Genomic DNA, 17,223 nt, shown 5'->3' on the forward strand with positions numbered 1-17,223 from the left:
CACCCGACTTGTTAACTGCGCGGGGGCCCAAGGGCGCTTCAAACAGACGCGGGTATGGGGCTTACGTCTGGGTAGGGGCGGAGCGAGCCCAGTGGCCAGGTCCCCCACCAGCCACGTTGGGGCAGCCCCCACAACTCCCGGCCTTCCGACTGAGGTGTCGGGCTTGAGTCTCCTGACCCATCAATACAGATTACATATTTATATCAATCGCGGGCTCCGAGGGCGCCCTCGGAGAGCGGCCCCGCGCTACGAAACCAAACTGGGAGTGGTCGCGCGGAAACTCTGGCTCGGGATTGGCTGCGGGCGCCCGCCGTGGTGCGGGGGGATTGCTAATCGTATTCAGCATGTTTTGCACAAGAAATGTCAGCCAGAAAGGGCTATCTGCTCCCTTCGCCAAATTATCCCACAACAATGTCATGCTCGGAGAGCCCCGCCGCGAACTCTTTTTTGGTCGACTCGCTCATCAGCTCCGGCAGAGGCGAGGCAGGCAGCGGTGGCGGTGGCGCGGGGGGCGGCGGCGGTGGCGGTTACTACGCCCACGGAGGGGTCTACCTGCCGCCTGCCGCCGACCTGCCCTACGGGCTGCAGAGCTGCGGGCTCTTCCCCGGGCTGGGCGGCAAGCGCAATGAGGCAGCGTCGCCAAGCGGCGGTGGGGGTGGCGGGGGTCTAGGTTCCGGGGCGCACGGCTATGGGCCCGCGCCCATAGACCTGTGGCTAGACGCGCCCCGGTCTTGCCGGATGGAGCCACCCGAAGGGCCGCCGCCGCCGCCCCAGCAGCAGCCGCCGCCCCCGCCGCAACCACCCCAGCCCCCGCCTCAGGCCACCTCGTGCTCTTTCACGCAGAACATCAAAGAAGAGAGCTCCTACTGCCTCTACGACTCCGCGGACAAATGCCCCAAAGGCTCGGCCACCGCTGCCGAACTGGGTCCCTTCCCACGGGGCCCGCCGCCCGACGGCTGCGCCTTGGGTGCCTCCAGCGGGGTGCCAGTGCCTGGCTACTTCCGCCTCTCACAGGCCTACGGCACGGCCAAGGGCTATGGCAGCGGCGGCGGCGGCGTGCAGCAGCTCGGGGCGGGCCCGTTCCCCGCGCAGCCCCCCGGGCGCGGCTTCGATCCGCCGCCCGCGCTAGCCTCCGGCTCGGCAGATGCAGCCCGGAAGGAGCGAGCCCTCGATTCGCCGCCGCCTCCTTCTCTGGCTTGCGGCGGCGGCGGGGGCTCGCAGGGCGACGAGGAGGCGCACGCGTCGTCCTCGGCCGCGGAGGAGCTCTCCCCGGCCCCTTCCGAGAGCAGCAAAGCCTCGCCGGAGAAGGACTCCCTGGGTAAGCAGGGGTGCAGAGGGCTGCAGTCAGGCGGGCGCACAGGCAGACGCAGGGAAAAGAATCAGAGAACCAGGAGCCCGCGCGGCAGCCGGCCGGCCTTGGCCCAAGCTGCAGCAGGCTGACCTTGTGAACTTGCTTTTTAATATTTGGGCGTGGGGACGCAGTAAAATTCATGTCCGGCTTAGCGCCCCACAGCAAGACGTCCTCGGCCCTGGCCGCAGCTCCCCCTGACTTGGGGCGAGGACACCAGAGAGCAGGCCCCCTCCTGTGCGTTCTTCCCTGTGGCCGGGAGCACCCCGTGCCCTGGTCCCTGCCCAGCCTGCGCGGCGCGGCCCACGCGGGGGGGTGGGGGGAGGGAGGGAAAGTAGCTCGCCCGCAGATAGCACGGATGTTTGTAAGGCATCCAAAATAAGCAGCCGCCAGCGCCAATAAATAAGCCTATTAACCGGCGAAGTTCGAGTTTACGATCCCCCATGCTTTTTTCAAAGTTGCTGAGGGGCGGGAATCTTCGTTGCGGGGAGAAGAAAAGGCAAATCCGGCCTGGAAGCTGGGGACCCTGAGCTGAGAGCCAGAGAAGGGCCATTTCGCTTCCCCTGGAACTCCGAATCGCCCAGCTACCTACCCCTGGCTCCTGGAGAGACTTGAGGGAGGGCCCTTGACCCCCAATAGTTTTTCGTGCCTTCTCAGTTGGACCAAGGATGCTCTTCTCTCTCCCCTTATCAAGTCTTGGGCAATCAGAGCCCTCGGGTGAGAGAGCCAAGCTGCCCGGTCCACCTTCCAAGTAAGCACCCCGTGCTCCTAGCCTGGGGGCTACAGAAAATGTTTGTCTGCCATATGGCAAGAAGCAAAGAAAAGCGTTAAGTTCAAGATGTACAGCCTGCCTGCCCTCCCAGGCCCTTCCTTCTGCAAACACCTACGGCTTAGGGCTAAAACAGGTGTTTGGGAAAGTGGGGAAAATGTAAATTGGAAGCGTGGTGTAGATTGAAGGCCCACTTGATTTTTGGAGGAACTGCTTGCTCTCAGCAAGCCAAAACGGGGGGCACAACTCTTTTCTCTGTGACTTGGGACATCTCTCTTATGGCAGAAATGGAGGCAATTCACCCCTGCAGACAGTCCGTGTGGCCTCGACCTAATCTTCCCCTTTTTATTCTCTTACACGCCAGGCAATTCCAAAGGTGAAAACGCAGCCAACTGGCTCACAGCAAAGAGTGGTCGGAAGAAGCGCTGCCCCTACACGAAGCACCAGACACTGGAGCTGGAGAAGGAGTTTCTGTTCAACATGTACCTTACTCGAGAGCGGCGCCTAGAGATTAGCCGCAGCGTCCACCTCACGGACAGACAAGTGAAAATCTGGTTTCAGAACCGCAGGATGAAACTGAAGAAAATGAATCGAGAAAACCGGATCCGGGAGCTCACAGCCAACTTTAATTTTTCCTGATGAAGCTCCAGACGACGCGGTTTTCCCACTTTCCGAGCGCTGGTCCCCTCCCTCTGTCTTCAGCCTCTGCCCAGGAACCCGCACCTGTGTTGGAGCCCTGTTCCTCCCTCCCACTCTCGCCATCTCCTGGGCCGTTACATCTGTGCAGGGCTGGTTTGTTCTGACTTTTTTTTTTCTTTGTGTTTGCTTGGTGCTGGTTTATTTGTTGTTTTCTGGGGGAAAAAGCCATATCGTGCTAAAATTCTATAGAGATATTGTCCTAAGTGTCAAGTCGTGACTGGGCTGGTTTGCTGTCTTGGGGTCCCACTGCTGGAAATGGCCCCTGTCCTCCGCCGAGCTGGTTTCCTGCCCAGCCTGGGGCAAACCTAGCCGGAAGGCCGAGGTCCCATTGTTGGCGCTGAGGTGTCTGGCCTGAGGTCAATGGTGCAAGGAGCCGCCACCGGGCACGTCTGCCTGGAGTGCTACGCTGTGCTTAATCAGGGGATACAGGCCCCTGCGTTTCTTTTTTCTTTCTTCCTTTCTTCCTTGGCCAAGAGAAGGGCTTACAGGCATGGACATGCAGGTTGGCAAACGGGCTTGACATTGGCTGGTTTAAAAAGTGAGAAAGTCAGAAAGATTATTTTTTTTCCTTCCTCTGTAAGATATCCCAGCTTTAAAAAGAAAAAAATTACCAAGAGAAGGGGACTTCTCTTCCAGTTTCTGTAAGGTCTTACATTGCCTGACTAAAATGTTTGATTTACCTCTAAATTTCCATATCCTTCTGGCTGTAGATAAATAATATAGTTTTGTTTATATATGTGGAATTAGTGGATTTTTTTTGTCCTTAAAATCGTTACCACTGGTAACATGCGACAAGCACACCACAATTCTCCCTATCTTGTGAAGTTGCTTTTTTAAATCACCTTGAACAAAAAGGTTTTTTTAAATTTTTGCTTTCTGAAACTCAGAGAAGCCTAGGAGGACTGGGGTAAGTGGAATGAACTAGAGAAGGGAGACATTGTTTAGATTTCCTTTATACTGTGAAGTTACATGCATAAAAGGGTCAAACCTGTCGATGCAGAAAAAGAAAAAACTATAAATACAAATCTGTATAAATGTCTATTATTATGAAGAATTGCCAATCTTGTTTTAAGCAAATGCATTCTATCGTTATTATAAATGTTAGTTCTAGCTCTATTTACTTCTAATCTTAAATCAGAATAAATTAATATTGTATTGCTGCTGTGCGTGGAAAAAAGACGATGTTTATGTTCTTATAGAATAAAAGCTGTGGAATGAAGCTTTTTAATTTTACCTCTTTTTTGACTTCTTATCTTCACCTTCCACTTTATCCCGTTCACCACTTTTACAACAGGAGGACTAACCCGAGCCTCCTGCAATTACTTGAGGCATCTATTTAAATATTACCTAGACGGTCGTAATTTGTCTGGGCCCTATAGCCCTGGTGCCGTAAGGTTTGTCGGCTTTTGTTCAGTTTTATGACTTGCTAGTATATCTGGATTGTGGCTGTCTTGGACCAGTGATTTCAGTTGAGAGGGGAGCTGCATAGACAGAGGAAGCCAAACAGGATTTCTTTCGGGAGCCCCAGGGAGGCTGGTGGAGGCCGGTTATTTTGCGGGTGTCTGGGTCTCAGATGACCCTCAATCTGAGTCGTGGAGCAGGCCTGGCCCACAGTGCATCCCTAGCGCTGGGGGCAGCCGTTAGGTGGACCCGGCTGGGCTGCATGGGGGCCGCCCCCTCCCCCAGCACGGCCTCCCCCACCTGGCGGCCCTTGGTAGGGCCACGCGTTTCCTGCTTGCCAGAGTTGGGGGGGGGGCGTTAGGGGGAGGGGGCGCGGGAGCGCGCGCCCCGGCGGGCGGGCAACTAGGAGGGAGGAGGAGGAGAGCAAGCGGTGGGAGGCCGCGGCCAGACAAGGAGCAGGGCTCCGTACCGTCCCTGGCGCTTTCGAGTCTTCCATGGCTGCCGCCTCTTGGCGCCGGCTCTCTGGGCGGCAAGATTTGGGAAAGCAGCGCGCACACTGCTCTTCGGAGCAGCTCTCGTCTCGCCTGCTCCCCGCCTTTATTCATCTCCTCCTGCCTTTCCTCCCTTTCTTTCCCTCCCTCTCCTTCCCAGGCATACCTTACTGGGGCCTGAGGCTTCCCCTATGACGCATTTGCGGCCGCCTGGGGCACTCTGTCACTGCGGCGGGCGCAGGTTGTCTAGGGGCTGGGCTGGGCCGGCGCGATCGCAGGGTTCTCTCCTTGGCGGCGGTGGTGGCAGCGGCGGCGGCGGCGGCGGCGGCGGCGGGCGAGCGAGGCAGCCCGGCTCGCGGGCAGCACCAGAACTGGTCGGTGATTTAGGTAGTTTCCTGTTGTTGGGATCCACCTTTCTCTCGACAGCACGACACTGCCTTCATTACTTCAGTTGAAATCGTCTCCAGGTACCTGTGAGCGCGGGGCGGGGGGGCGGGGGTCTGGCCGGGCGGGGCATCACGGCCCTGGTCGTGCCAGGCCTGCGGTGGCAACCTCGGCTTTCCCTGCGCAGGAGCCTCGTGTCTTTCTCCGTGCTGTGCCAGAAGGCCGGCTTTCCCCTTCCACCACACACCTCCACCTGGCTCACTGCAGGTAAGGTCAGGTTAGCTGCTTCTTCGCGGATGCCAGGGGCGTGGTAAGAATTCTGGGCCTTGGGCCATTCAAGGTCAGGGGCGCGCTTCCATCCTGAGCCTCCGCCACTCAAGGCATTCGCCTGCCCAGGGACCTCCTGCCATTCTCTTACAAGGCTGGAACACACATACACACATCCCAGTCCTGGGTGTGAGCTTAGGAAAGAACCTTCTGCCAGTGGAGACTAGGAAGGATAGGGCAGGCAGAGGCTGGGATCCTGCCCTTGTCACTTACCCTTCTCTCTGTAAGCCTGGCCTCTGCTAGGAATCGCCCCTCTTTTCTTCTTTCTTTTCGCCCTCCAGCCTTCCTCTTTTATCCCTTCTTTTCTTTCCTTTGCTCCTTCCTGCTTTTTCTTCCATTTGTCTTTTTTTTTTTTTTTAATCTTCTATCTCTGTCAGATTCTATTTCACCTCCTTATCTCCTTCCCAAAACATCCTTGGGGAGGAGCCCAGGGCTGGCTTCAGGAGAGCCTAGAGACTTTCATTTTTCTCTGCAGCTCAAGTAGAGGTTGGGAAGCCTGCGGAGGAATGGCCCGCGTGGGGTGGCTGCTGAGGGCTGTGGGTTTGGGCCTGGTGTGCTGCTGCGCAGACAAGGCCTCGGTTATGATCACGACCGGATGGCGGCGGCCTTGCGTTTCTTCTCAGCCTGTCGCTAACGGCTAACTAGGAGATCTGATTAGGGCGCATTCGCTGCATCTTTGTGTGCCCACATGGAAGGCAGGGAGGCCTTCACCAGCCTTACCAGGGACTGGAGCTGAGGCCCAACCAGCCCACTGGAACCTGGCCACTGGGGAGCTTTGCTGGGAAGCTCTTAGCCAGCTTTTCCTGGCCCGCCGTTCACAGCTGGGACTTCGACCACATTGAGAGACCGGTTGGGGCAAAGTTTGACTGCTTGCTTGCTAGTGGCTTCTATCAGGTACACAATATGTTCCATACAGCACCTTTGTGCAGCTGGGTGCTGGAGAAGGGGACCCTTCCAAGAGCCAGTATGTTTCAAATGGGCAGGAGAAATCCTAAATTCCAGAACCATTGATATAAACTGAGTCCTGGTTCCAACTTGTAGTCTACAGATGGGAGCCAGTCTGACCATTTTCACTATGGAAAACAGAAAACAAACCATCCCTCCCTACCTCTAACACACACACTTACAGATTCCTGCCCACAGAGCTGTTACCCTTCCATGCCTGGACTGGAGGCCCAGGAACTGTCGCACAGCCCCCGACCTGCTGTCTGAGAGGCCTGTGTGCCCCGTTTCCTTCAACTCCTTACTGCCATTTTCTCGACCAGGGTATTGGATTTACTTCAGAGATCACAGTTTTAGAAATCTCAGTCGAGAAGGGGTGTTTTAAATTATACTCATTTATTATTTATGTATATGCAATCTCTTTCACTTCTAAAATAAAAGCAGACACAAAAGTCTGAATGTCTGGCTCTAAACCTGTGGGCTAAAAGGAGGCAATATTTGGTTTTGTGTTTTTTCTCCCCTTTCTACGAACCAGTAACATCTGGTTAACACTCAACGCCTGCTAATTATTTAGTAATCCTCTTATTTTGGGGCTAGGGCTATTTAAACGAATAGCTTTGTTACTTTAAAAATACTAATAATAATGTCTTTTCTGCTACGAAAAGTGGAAAAGGCATCCAGACATGCCCAGCCCATTTGCAGACACTTAAAATTAGGAGCAAGTGTTTTCTCCAGGGTTAACTTTTTAAGTGAAACTCTCAGAGGCCTGGGGGACTGCGGGGATATTTAGGACACGGTGAACTGTGGTTGGAGTGGGCATGACGCAGAGGAATTTACGGGGTAAGGAAAATGGGGAGGGAGATGCGGACGGGACGGGCCTCGTCGGAGTTCACTGTGTAGTCCACTTCCCTCTTCCCGGTGCGGGTGCAGCAAGGCGGACCCAGTCGGTATCTGTGCCATGTCGCAGCCTCGCTCCCGGCGGAAAGCCCGGTATTTGGGAGTCCCAGCGGGAAGTGTGTCAGGGTGTTTGGCGGGGGGGGGGGGGGGGGGGGAATTACTGGAACTGCCAGTGAGGATGAAGGCAAAAAAAAAAAAAAAGAGAGATGGAAGAGACCGAGGCCGCCAGCCTCACCGCCAGGGAAGTGGGCTAATGAGAAACACACTGTTGCAGTCACAGGATCCACACGTGAATTTGATTACCTCTTCTAGGAGTCGCTGCTTTCTGTTAGGAGTTGTGGGGGGGTGGTCCTTCCAATTAACGGAGTAGCTGCTACCTTTTAATTTACCCCTAACGGGTGAGAAATAAACTTCCCCAACGTGGCCAGGCCGAGAAATGGGATTAGAGTCGATGCCCTTGTGCCCTTCCTCGCTCAAATTTCCAGCCCTGGCCTTGAGCTGTGGCTACCCTCTTTGGGTCTTGTACCTCTCCGCCGAGTCGCCGGGTCCCGTAGGTAACCAAAGCGAGGCCAGGAGTAGTGGCCTGAAAGGGAGGAAGGAAGGAGCCCTGAAAGGCTCACACGGCCCCGGACAGGCCACAGCTGTGCGGCTTCCCAGCCACCTCACTTAGGCGGGGCTGCCTTTTCCGAAGCCTAACTCGCCTTCTATTGATGTCACTTGCTGAGGTTTTTTGTTTGTTTGTTTGTTTTTCCTTCCCCCTGCCCCCAGCTGGGGTTCAGGGAGCGCGACCAAGCTTGCAGCCCTCAGGGTTAGGGCCTCTGAGGTGGAGAACAGGGCTGGGTGGCCAGCCGCCTGCGCCTGGAAATTCTGGTTCCCAGCTGATAAGAAGGGCGTGGAGTCGAGAACCCGGGGACCGAGGGCGCCTCACAAAAAACCAGGCTCTCAAACCCTTCGACCTTGGAGCCTCTGGCCGCTATCCTCCGGCCAGCTCCTCGGTGGGGTCCTCAGAGGAGGAGCAAAGGCAAATTTAAGGGCTGCCCTGGCGCGAGTCGCTCCAGGCGGGTAGCCGTGGGGACCTACACCCGCGATGCTCCCTGGATGCCGGTCCCTGTCTGGAGTGCCCTGGCAGGGCCGGTGGCAGCTCCATTTGGGACAGATACTGCGTTGAATTTGACTTTTTGTGGCCGGCGGTAAACTCACCTCTCCCGGGGACTGCAGGGATTATTTACAGGGAGCTCGCCAACCAAACACAACAGTCTAATTTAACCTTTCCAAGTCCTCGTAAATTTTTACAGCTGGGAGCCAAGGCAAGGCAAACGAATCTGTTGGTCGTTCCCGACTTCCCGCCAGCCTGTGTGGCTTCTGAAACAATAACTCCTTATGAAATATCATAAATATAGATTTAAATACAGTAGAGCGAGAATGCGATTTGGCTGCTTTTTTATGGCTTCAATTATTGTCTAATTTTATGTGAGGGGCTCCGCTGGCCGCACTCGCACGCGGGACCCGCGCCTTCCTGATGGCGTGATTAATTGTGATATAAAATAGTCCGCTTAAGAAGTGTGTGCATGGGGTGGGGCGGCAGGGGAGAATACAGAGGCAAGGCCACATTCGATCTTTTAATCTTCGTTGTCCACAATTAAAACAAACCCGATCGTAGAGCGGCACGATCCCTTTGCATAAAAACATATGGCTTTTGCTATAAAAATTATGACTGCAAAACACCGGGCCATTAATAGTGTGCGGAGTGATTTACGCGTTATTGTTCTGCCGGGCGGGCACGTGACGCGCGCGGCCAATGGGGGCGCGGGCGCCGCCAACTTATTAGGTGACTGTACTCCCCCCCCCCCCGGTGCCACCAAGTTGTTACATGAAATCTGCAGTTTCATAATTTCCGTGGGTCGGGCCGGGCCGGCCAGGCGCTGGGCACGGCGATGGCCACCACTGGGGCCCTGGGCAACTACTACGTGGACTCGTTCCTGCTGGGCGCAGACGCTGCTGACGAGCTGAGCGCTGGCCGCTATGCGCCGGGTACTCTGGGCCAGCCCCCCCGGCAGGCGGCGACGCTGGCCGAGCACCCCGACTTCAGCCCGTGCAGCTTCCAGTCCAAGGCGGCGGTGTTCGGCGCCTCGTGGAACCCGGTGCACGCGGCGGGCACCAACACTGTACCCGCTGCGGTGTACCACCACCACCACCACCCCTACGTGCACCCCCAGGCGCCCATGGCGGCGGCGGCGCCGGACGGCAGGTACATGCGCTCCTGGCTGGAGCCCACGCCCGGTGCGCTCTCCTTCGCGGGCTTGCCCTCCAGCCGGCCTTATGGCATTAAACCTGAACCGCTGTCGGCCAGAAGGGGTGACTGTCCCACGCTTGACACTCACACTTTGTCCCTGACTGACTATGCTTGTGGTTCTCCTCCAGTTGATAGAGAAAAACAACCCAGCGAAGGCGCCTTCTCTGAAAACAATGCTGAGAATGAGAGCAGCGGAGACAAGCCCCCCATCGATCCCAGTAAGTGTCCCTTCAAATCCGCCGCCACCGCCGCCGCCTCCACGCCGGCCTCCCGGATCTGCTAGCCCGCCAGCTTTCTCTTGAGCCTGCCTTAGTCATCGCTGGGAACCTCCTGAGTTGGGGCCGGGAGCCAGAAGTTGGTGTTTGGGACGCCTCGGATAAGGCCCCAAGTCGGGAGAGCAGTGAGGAGCCACTCGCAGGGTTGCGGGAGAGGAGGCGGCTGCTGCAGGGACAGGGGGCGGGGTGGGCATGGCACTACAGGCCGAACCAAGACTGGCCGCCCCTCTTCTTGGCTGCGCGGGCCCAGGACCGAGATACTTTGGGCCATTCTTCGAAAGCAATGCAGCCGAGAGAGCCTTTTGTGCGACTAGATTATTTGCGAGCGGCAGCAGCAGGGCAGCCGAAGCCGGGACGCTGGGGAAGACGGCGGATTCCCTCCACTTCTTGCCTTCGGCCAGTGGCGGCGTAAATCCTGCCAAGATGAGGCTGCGGGCGACCGGGGCCACAAGGGTCCCCATGCCAGATTATTCAAATAAGCCAGAGACGTGATCAACAGCCTTGGGGAGCCCTGCGGCTTACCCAGCTCCGAAGGCCTTCTAGGAAGGTCAAATAAGGAGTGAGGCGCGTAGAGGGAAAGGTGGGGAAGACAAGCCAAGCCAGTGAGCAGGAGAGAGGAATTCCATTCTCACAAGGCGCAAGGCAGCATGCTTTCCCTCTGCGTGGCAAGAAGGAAATCTATTTCCAAATTTCATTCTATACAGCGCTGGGAGAGTGGGAGGAAGGAGAGGGGGAACAAGAGGACAGAGTAAGAAAAAGGAGGGTCTTGGAGGGGAGGGAGAGCCGAAGTTTTACTGCGTGCAATTGTAAGTGACCGTCTGTGCGTCTGACTGTCAGGGTTCCATTGTGTCCGAGGCCTGACTGCCTTTCCTAACTAATTCAGCGGAATTCTGCATTTTGGCCAGAGACCCCACCCAGGAGGTTCCTTTGCCCCCAGAAGAGTGTGCCTCTCCTCCTCCTAAACCCAGTGTCTCTCTTCCCCACAGATAACCCAGCGGCCAACTGGCTTCATGCGCGCTCGACTCGGAAAAAGCGCTGCCCCTATACAAAACACCAGACCCTGGAACTGGAGAAAGAGTTTCTGTTCAACATGTACCTCACCAGGGACCGCAGGTACGAGGTGGCCCGGCTGCTCAACCTCACCGAGAGGCAGGTCAAGATCTGGTTCCAGAACCGCAGGATGAAAATGAAGAAAATCAACAAGGACCGAGCAAAAGACGAGTGATGTCGTTTCGGTTTATTTAGAAAAAAGAATGAGCTAGAGAGAAAGAAAGAACTGCCCGTCCCCCTTCCTCCTTCTCCCTTCTCTCACCCCCACCCTAGCCTCCACCGTCCCGCACAAAGCGGCTCTAAACCTCAGGCCACATCTCCCCCCACCCAAGCAAACCCTGCGCAGGCCGGCTCCTAGGCCTGCAGCTTTGATGGAGGAGGTATTGTAAGCTTTCCATTTTCTGTAAGACAAAAAAAAAAAAAAAAAAAAAAAAAAAAGGTGTGTGGGGGGGTGGGCATTCGTGCTGATAGCTATGTGTGCTAGGTTGTACATATTTTTTAAAAATCTACCTGTTCCTGACTTAAAACAAAAGGAAAGAAACTACCTTTTTATAATGCACAACTGTTGATGGTGGGCTGTATAGTTTTTAGTCTGTGTAGTTAATTTAATTTGCTGTTTGTGCGGCAGATTGCTCTGCCAAGATACTTGAACACTGTGTTTTATTGTGGTAATTATGTTTTGTGACTCAAACTTCTGTGTATTGGGTGATGCACCCGTTGTGATTGTGGAAGCTAGAATTCAATTTGAACTCAGGTTGTTTATGAGGGGGGAAAACAGTTGCATAGAGTATAGCTCTGTAGTAGAATATGTCTTCTGTATAATTAGGCTGTTAACCTATGATTGTAAACTAGCTCTAAGGATTTCCCAGTGAAATAAAAAAAAATTTTTTTTAAGTGTTCTCGGGGATACATAGATTCATCGTTTTCTCCACATTAGAAATGCGGGCATTTTAGTCTCTCCGTGATCTATAGTCCCGTCTTGTCCATTGTATATATAATCTATATGATTAAAGGAAATATGCATAATCAAACAAGCTTGAATATTGTTCTTGCACCAGATGAACAGTGACGAAATTCGGAGCTATACATATGTGCAGAAGGTTACTACCTAGGGTTTTTGCTTAATTTTAATCGGAGAAAATGAATGCTGATTGTAACGAAGTTAATTTTATTGATAATAAATTATACACTATGAAACCGCCATTGGACTACTGCAGATTTGTATCCTTGATGAATCTGGGGTTTCCATCGGACTGAACCTACACTATAGTTTGCAATAGTTACCTCAAGGCCTACTGACCAAATTGTTGTGTTGAGATTATATTTAACTTTTTGCCAAATAAAATATATTGATTCTTTTCTATTTTCTGCCAGTCTGCTCTTTCTTCTTCTCTGGGTCAGGGGAGCTTGTGTAGAGTCTCTGGTTGGGGCGGGCTGGGTTGGGGAGAAAGCCCCAATTTTGCCTCTGTTTTGCTTTCCGGAGCGGGACCTGCCACAACCAGTCCGCGGAGCTAAGCTCTCCCAACCAGGCCGGCTGCCTGGCGGCGAGAAAGGCTGGGAAAGCCGCCGGCGGAGCCAGGCTCCCGCCCTTGTGTCTATGTGCCGGACTGCGGAGTAGCCCCTGAGAAGCTGGGCTGCGCTGGGCTGGCCAGCAGCGGTGGAAAGACCACTATTCCACCTTGGTGCCCCCAGGAGAATTCCCAAACTTGGGCTTGGTGGGGAAAAGGGTGAGAGGGTGGCAGGATAAAGAGCTGGGGGCCAACTTCTAAGCCTACTCTGCAGAGGGAAATAGAAGCCCCACCAGACCAACGCGGCCATGCAGGCAAACATTTTGGGGGCTTGCAAGGGAACGAAGCCCAGCATCCTCGCACCGCGCACCACCCGCAGCGGCCTGCCAGCCTGGCCCAGGAGAATCTGAGTCCCGCACTGCAAGCCCCTGCCGAGCACAAGTCCTAACAGAGGCAGGGCTGGCTAAGGCAACTGACGAGCCCCGAAGAGCCATAAAAGAAAATGAGGGCTGTTACTGTTTATGGGGTGTAAAGGGCTGCGGGGGGAATGGCCACAACTTCGGAGGCCCGAGCGCTTTCCAGATGTGGCCGGAGGGTTCGGCCTCGCTTCCCCTACCACTCTTTGCTTCTCTCTTCCTTCCCCCTCCCCCACTCCACGACTTCTGCAAAGTTGGCTGTGTTCTAAGCTTAAAAGGGGAACCAGGGCGCGGGTGGATGCGGCAGCCACTAACCCCCACCCCCCACCCCTCCGCCAGGTTGGGACGCCCTCTGTTGTTGCAGACAGAAGGAACTTCAAAGAATAGGCAGTAAGAGTGTGCCATAAAGGCCGGGTCTGCGAACTGTCTGGAATTCGGTCCTTAATGAGTTTACAACTGTCCAGCCCCAATTAGGCTATTTCACCAAAGCCCTTTCATTTGTTCATTTGTTCTGTCTGCCGCCGATAAAGCGGCTGCGGAAACAGCTCTTTTATTGGAATTGCCTCCTCTGCAGTAGATTCCGGGCTCCATGCAGACTTCCCGGGGACTAGGCCCGCACCCCTCCTTTGGGAGTGGGGTGCTGTGGGCTCGCCCGCGGCTCCCAAAGCTCCGGCCCGGCGAGGCAGCTGGGGATGCAGAACCAAAAGGTGGCCAGCAGATGGCAGTGTGGCTCCACGCAAGAGGCTTCCGAGCCGCCATCTCCCGCCTCCGCGACCCTGGGGAAGTTCCTAAGATGTCGACTTGACACTAGCCTTTCTGGAATAGGAGCCCCAGATTTTAGTGAACAGCCGCCCTGTATTTTCAGTGCAGCTCACTCCTGGCTAGAAGCCTCGCTGGGAAACAAGGAATCGGAGGGAGCTTGCCCGACCCTCACCGCTCTCGCCTCCCAGAGCGTATCCCGAGGGCCCAAGGCTGCCCGGCTGCAGCTGTCCAGGCGGCCGCGAGGCTGCAGCTCCAGACGCGGGCGCGGCTCCAGGGTCACCGTCCTCAGCCGGGACACAGCCAGGCGCCAGGGAGCCCCGGCTGACTGACGGACCCTGGAGGAACGCCTGCAGCCCCCAGACCTGACGACCGCTCCAGAGGGTGTGCACAGGGCGTGACGAGGGCTCACTCCGTGACCACGGATCCCGCGGCCGCCCCGGAGGCCCCCGAACCCTGCGATCTGGGTCAGGGCCCAGCGAGCCAGAACCCAAGACAGAGCCAGGACCCCGGGACTCGGCCGGCTTGAATCGAGGCAATAAAATTAGGCGGTGAAAATTGGGCGTAACGGCAATCTCGGTTTCTGTCCACTGTAGGTCCAGGGGCCGGGCCGAGTTGGCTGGGAAGGAGAATCCCGGGGGACAGACCAAGAACTGCTTTAGTTATATTTTTAATGTGATGTTTAATATAACGATCACACCGTAGCACCAAAAGTGTTGCTCACGGAGTGGAAGCCGCCTGTGCTGTCTGGCTGCGGAATGTCTTCCGCTGTAGAGGAACCGAGCCTGCTTTGGCGTTTCCCTCTCAGGAGGCCAGAAGGGAGGGGACCCCAATCCAGGCCCAGCCTCTCCCGGACCCCAGGCAGGGAACACGCTGCGGGCTCTACGGGTGCGAGCATCAGCCACGGATATCGAATGGTTCCAGAGGGAAAACGCAAAAGCAAACAGAGAACCTTTCGAAGCGCCCCGGAGCCCTGTGAACACGCGGCACAGTGCATTTATTTGGGTCGTAATAGTCTCCGCCAAACCCACAAAATGTTTACGACCCGCATCTCCGTGCTGTACATGCTGTAAAACTGGGGACGGGATTTTGGCTGAAGTCTCTCCTGGGTGTTTCTTCTCCTCTCCTTACACACACACACACACACACACACACACACAATCTCTCTCCTTTCTCTCTCTCCCTCTTTGTCTCTCTCCTCTCACATATATGTATATATATACGTCGATATTACCGACACACGCCTTCATTATATTTCCGTACATAATTTCCCAACATCTAATTGTAAGAAGGGTTTTATAGCTTCCCCAGGAGTCAATCGTGGCTATGTAGCCAAGCCGTAGATAGCTCTGTTTACGCAACTACAAATAAATGGTGAAGTCGCAGATCTGTGGATGCAGAGAGAAAGCTCGATTTGTGTAACTACAAATAAACGAAGTCACACATTGGTGGTGACTGCGTCTCTCCACTGATCACGGAGACCTCAGGTAGGTGCAGGCCGCCAGGGTCTCCCAGGCCTGGATGAACTGTCCAAAGGCGCCTCCCCTGCCCTTGGCAGGCTGGTGGCTGGGAGGCTACTTTTCATCTGGGAAGCCTGGGAGTGGCTTCCCCGCAGCGGGCCTTCACCTAGGCAAGACCCCGCACCAACTCAATCTCATTTGCACCGTCGGAGACGGGGACGGGTTTGTCTTTGCACCCAGGGCAGGGATCACTCACTGGGTGGGGAACAGATGCAGTCCCTGAGAGAGGCACGGGTGGAAACCTTAAGAGCAATTTGCCAGTCACCCAGATCTCTAGAAGGCGCGATTCGCTGCTTAGAGCTGACTTTGCCTTCTTAATTCAATTGAAATATTGGACTATTTGGTAACAAGAAGCAGGGTGAACACACTCTGTCAGTAGGTAGGAAGGAAGCTCAGGGACATCAGTGGAAAATGTCTATCTAAAGATAGCTCGGCTGATTAGAAACCCACCTACATGTGCCTGCTTCAGGCCAAGGGTGAACGAGTATTCCTGTCAAAATTATCTCACATAACCTAGTGCATTTGTGTCTTTTCAGTCAAATAAGTAGAGAACCAATGACTAGAGAACACGCAATTAAAGAAGACTATTGAAAGCCTGATTTTATCCAACCTTTCGTTTTAAATCAGACCACAGAAGGCAGGAGGGGAGAGAGAAGCCTGGAAACGAAAGGGAGGTTTCAGTGTCCGCAGGACTTGGCCCAGTTGGCTGACTTGGTTCCAGAAGGGTCGAAGCCTTGCGGGCAGTATCCAGATCCTCTTTGGCCGGGGCAGAGGGGCAGTGCGTCCTGCCAGAACTTCTGGACGCGCGCCCGGGCAAAACCGGGGCAGGGATCAGCTGGTGACGAGGGAGCCCAGCCCTCCCTTGACGAAGTGCGTTCCTTCCCACGATCCCCGAAATCGCTCCCCTCTAGGGTTGTTGGACTGGGTAGGTTCTACTTTAAACACCAGTGCTGTCGGCCCCTCCAGCCGCTTGAGTCTAGACAGACGGCGACGGCGGCGGGGGCCTTGGTCTTTTCTCTTTGCGTCTTGCTCTGTGTCACCCCAGGAACAATTTATTGGTCTAAAGCGGTCTAATTCTGCCTCTTTGATCTCCTAGCCTTCTTGTTTGCTTCATCTTCCTTTAACTTTCTTGGGTTTTTATTTCCTTCCAGAAGGCGATGCGATTAGGATTATTTAGGTTTTTTTCTTTCTGTCTTACTCCCTCTATTCTCCAGCAGAGACAAGGTATCATCTGATCCGCCATAAAGGGCATCTCCGGATATCCTCCCCCGCCCCCCAGGGCTTCTGTGTCCCCGCAGGAGACAACCCAGGGCCCACCTGCCCCAGCAGCCCCCGCCTACCCACTCAAGCCCCGGTGGCTCACTGCGCAGGAACTGGGGCTCCCTGGCATCCCGATCTGAACCATCTCTCCACCTTTTGTGTTCCTGGGACCCCCTGAGAGGGTGCGGTAAATTGGGGCGGCCTGGACCCTCTGAAAGTGATGGGAAGTGCTTTGTACACAAGGAACTAAACTCTATAATTTACAGGAGAATTTCCGGGGCAATTCCATTGTGAGGTCGGGTTTATGGTGTGTAATCGAGCTGGGCAGTAAAAGGTGGCCGGGCTTCCAGCGCGGCCCGGGCAGTTTATGAGGCGTTTAGGGAAAGCGTTCTCCCCACCATCCTCCACCGAGCCGTGGGCAGCAGGGGCTTGAGCTGGTCCAACATGGTGCAGGGTTCGGAGGCCAGGAAAGGTAGGAATTGGAGTCCTGGATGGAAGGGACTGAGACCACTGTGCGCTCAGCTCCGTGTGAGCTGGTACTTGGATAGGTGAAGCCTCCACAGCTGGGTGGCCTTTGGGGGGTGGTCCCCTTATTTGTTTTTGGTGTCTTCAAAAGAAATGGTAGTCCACAGAGGGTTGCGGTCCCCAGACGCCAGAAGCCCTTCTCCAAATCGGCTCTAAAGAATGCATTGTTCCCAGGCACCCAGGCCCACGAGGTGGAGGCCTAAGGGTAGATGAGGCGAAGGCTGCTGGAAACCTTCCAGTATTGGAAGTGCCTGGAAGGGTGCGGGCCTGAGATTTCTCCAAGCTGGGGAAAACAACCCTGGCTCCCGTGCGCCAAAGGGGAACTAGAAGTTGTGGCAAGAACAAAGGAATCTTTAGCC

At 55.2% G+C, this 17,223-nt stretch overlaps 2 protein-coding genes and 1 long non-coding RNA gene across 3 annotated transcripts; 2 read left to right on the plus strand and 1 right to left on the minus strand.

Annotated features, from left to right (window-relative positions):
- Positions 1-346: 346 nt before the first annotated feature.
- Positions 347-4,035, plus strand: HOXA10 (homeobox A10). Its single transcript, XM_002751450.6, has 2 exons — positions 347-1,318; positions 2,482-4,035. The coding sequence occupies exons 1-2, from the start codon at positions 361-363 to the stop codon at positions 2,754-2,756; spliced, it is 1,233 nt and encodes a 410-aa protein (XP_002751496.1). The 5' UTR covers positions 347-360; the 3' UTR covers positions 2,757-4,035.
- On the minus strand, positions 2,722-5,347 carry LOC118143650 (uncharacterized). The gene is made up of 2 exons (XR_004727918.3): positions 4,875-5,347; positions 2,722-3,342 (listed from the first exon to the last, which is right to left on the minus strand). It is a non-coding gene; the product is annotated as an uncharacterized LOC118143650 (long non-coding RNA).
- Positions 5,348-9,109: 3,762 nt separating this feature from the next.
- Positions 9,110-12,239, plus strand: HOXA9 (homeobox A9). Its single transcript, XM_035253558.3, has 2 exons — positions 9,110-9,769; positions 10,813-12,239. The coding sequence occupies exons 1-2, from the start codon at positions 9,193-9,195 to the stop codon at positions 11,049-11,051; spliced, it is 816 nt and encodes a 271-aa protein (XP_035109449.1). The 5' UTR covers positions 9,110-9,192; the 3' UTR covers positions 11,052-12,239.
- The last annotated feature ends 4,984 nt before the right edge of the window (positions 12,240-17,223 follow it).

The sequence above is a fragment of the Callithrix jacchus genome, chromosome 11 (assembly GCF_049354715.1).
Source record: "Callithrix jacchus isolate 240 chromosome 11, calJac240_pri, whole genome shotgun sequence".
NCBI lineage: Eukaryota > Metazoa > Chordata > Mammalia > Primates > Cebidae > Callithrix > Callithrix jacchus.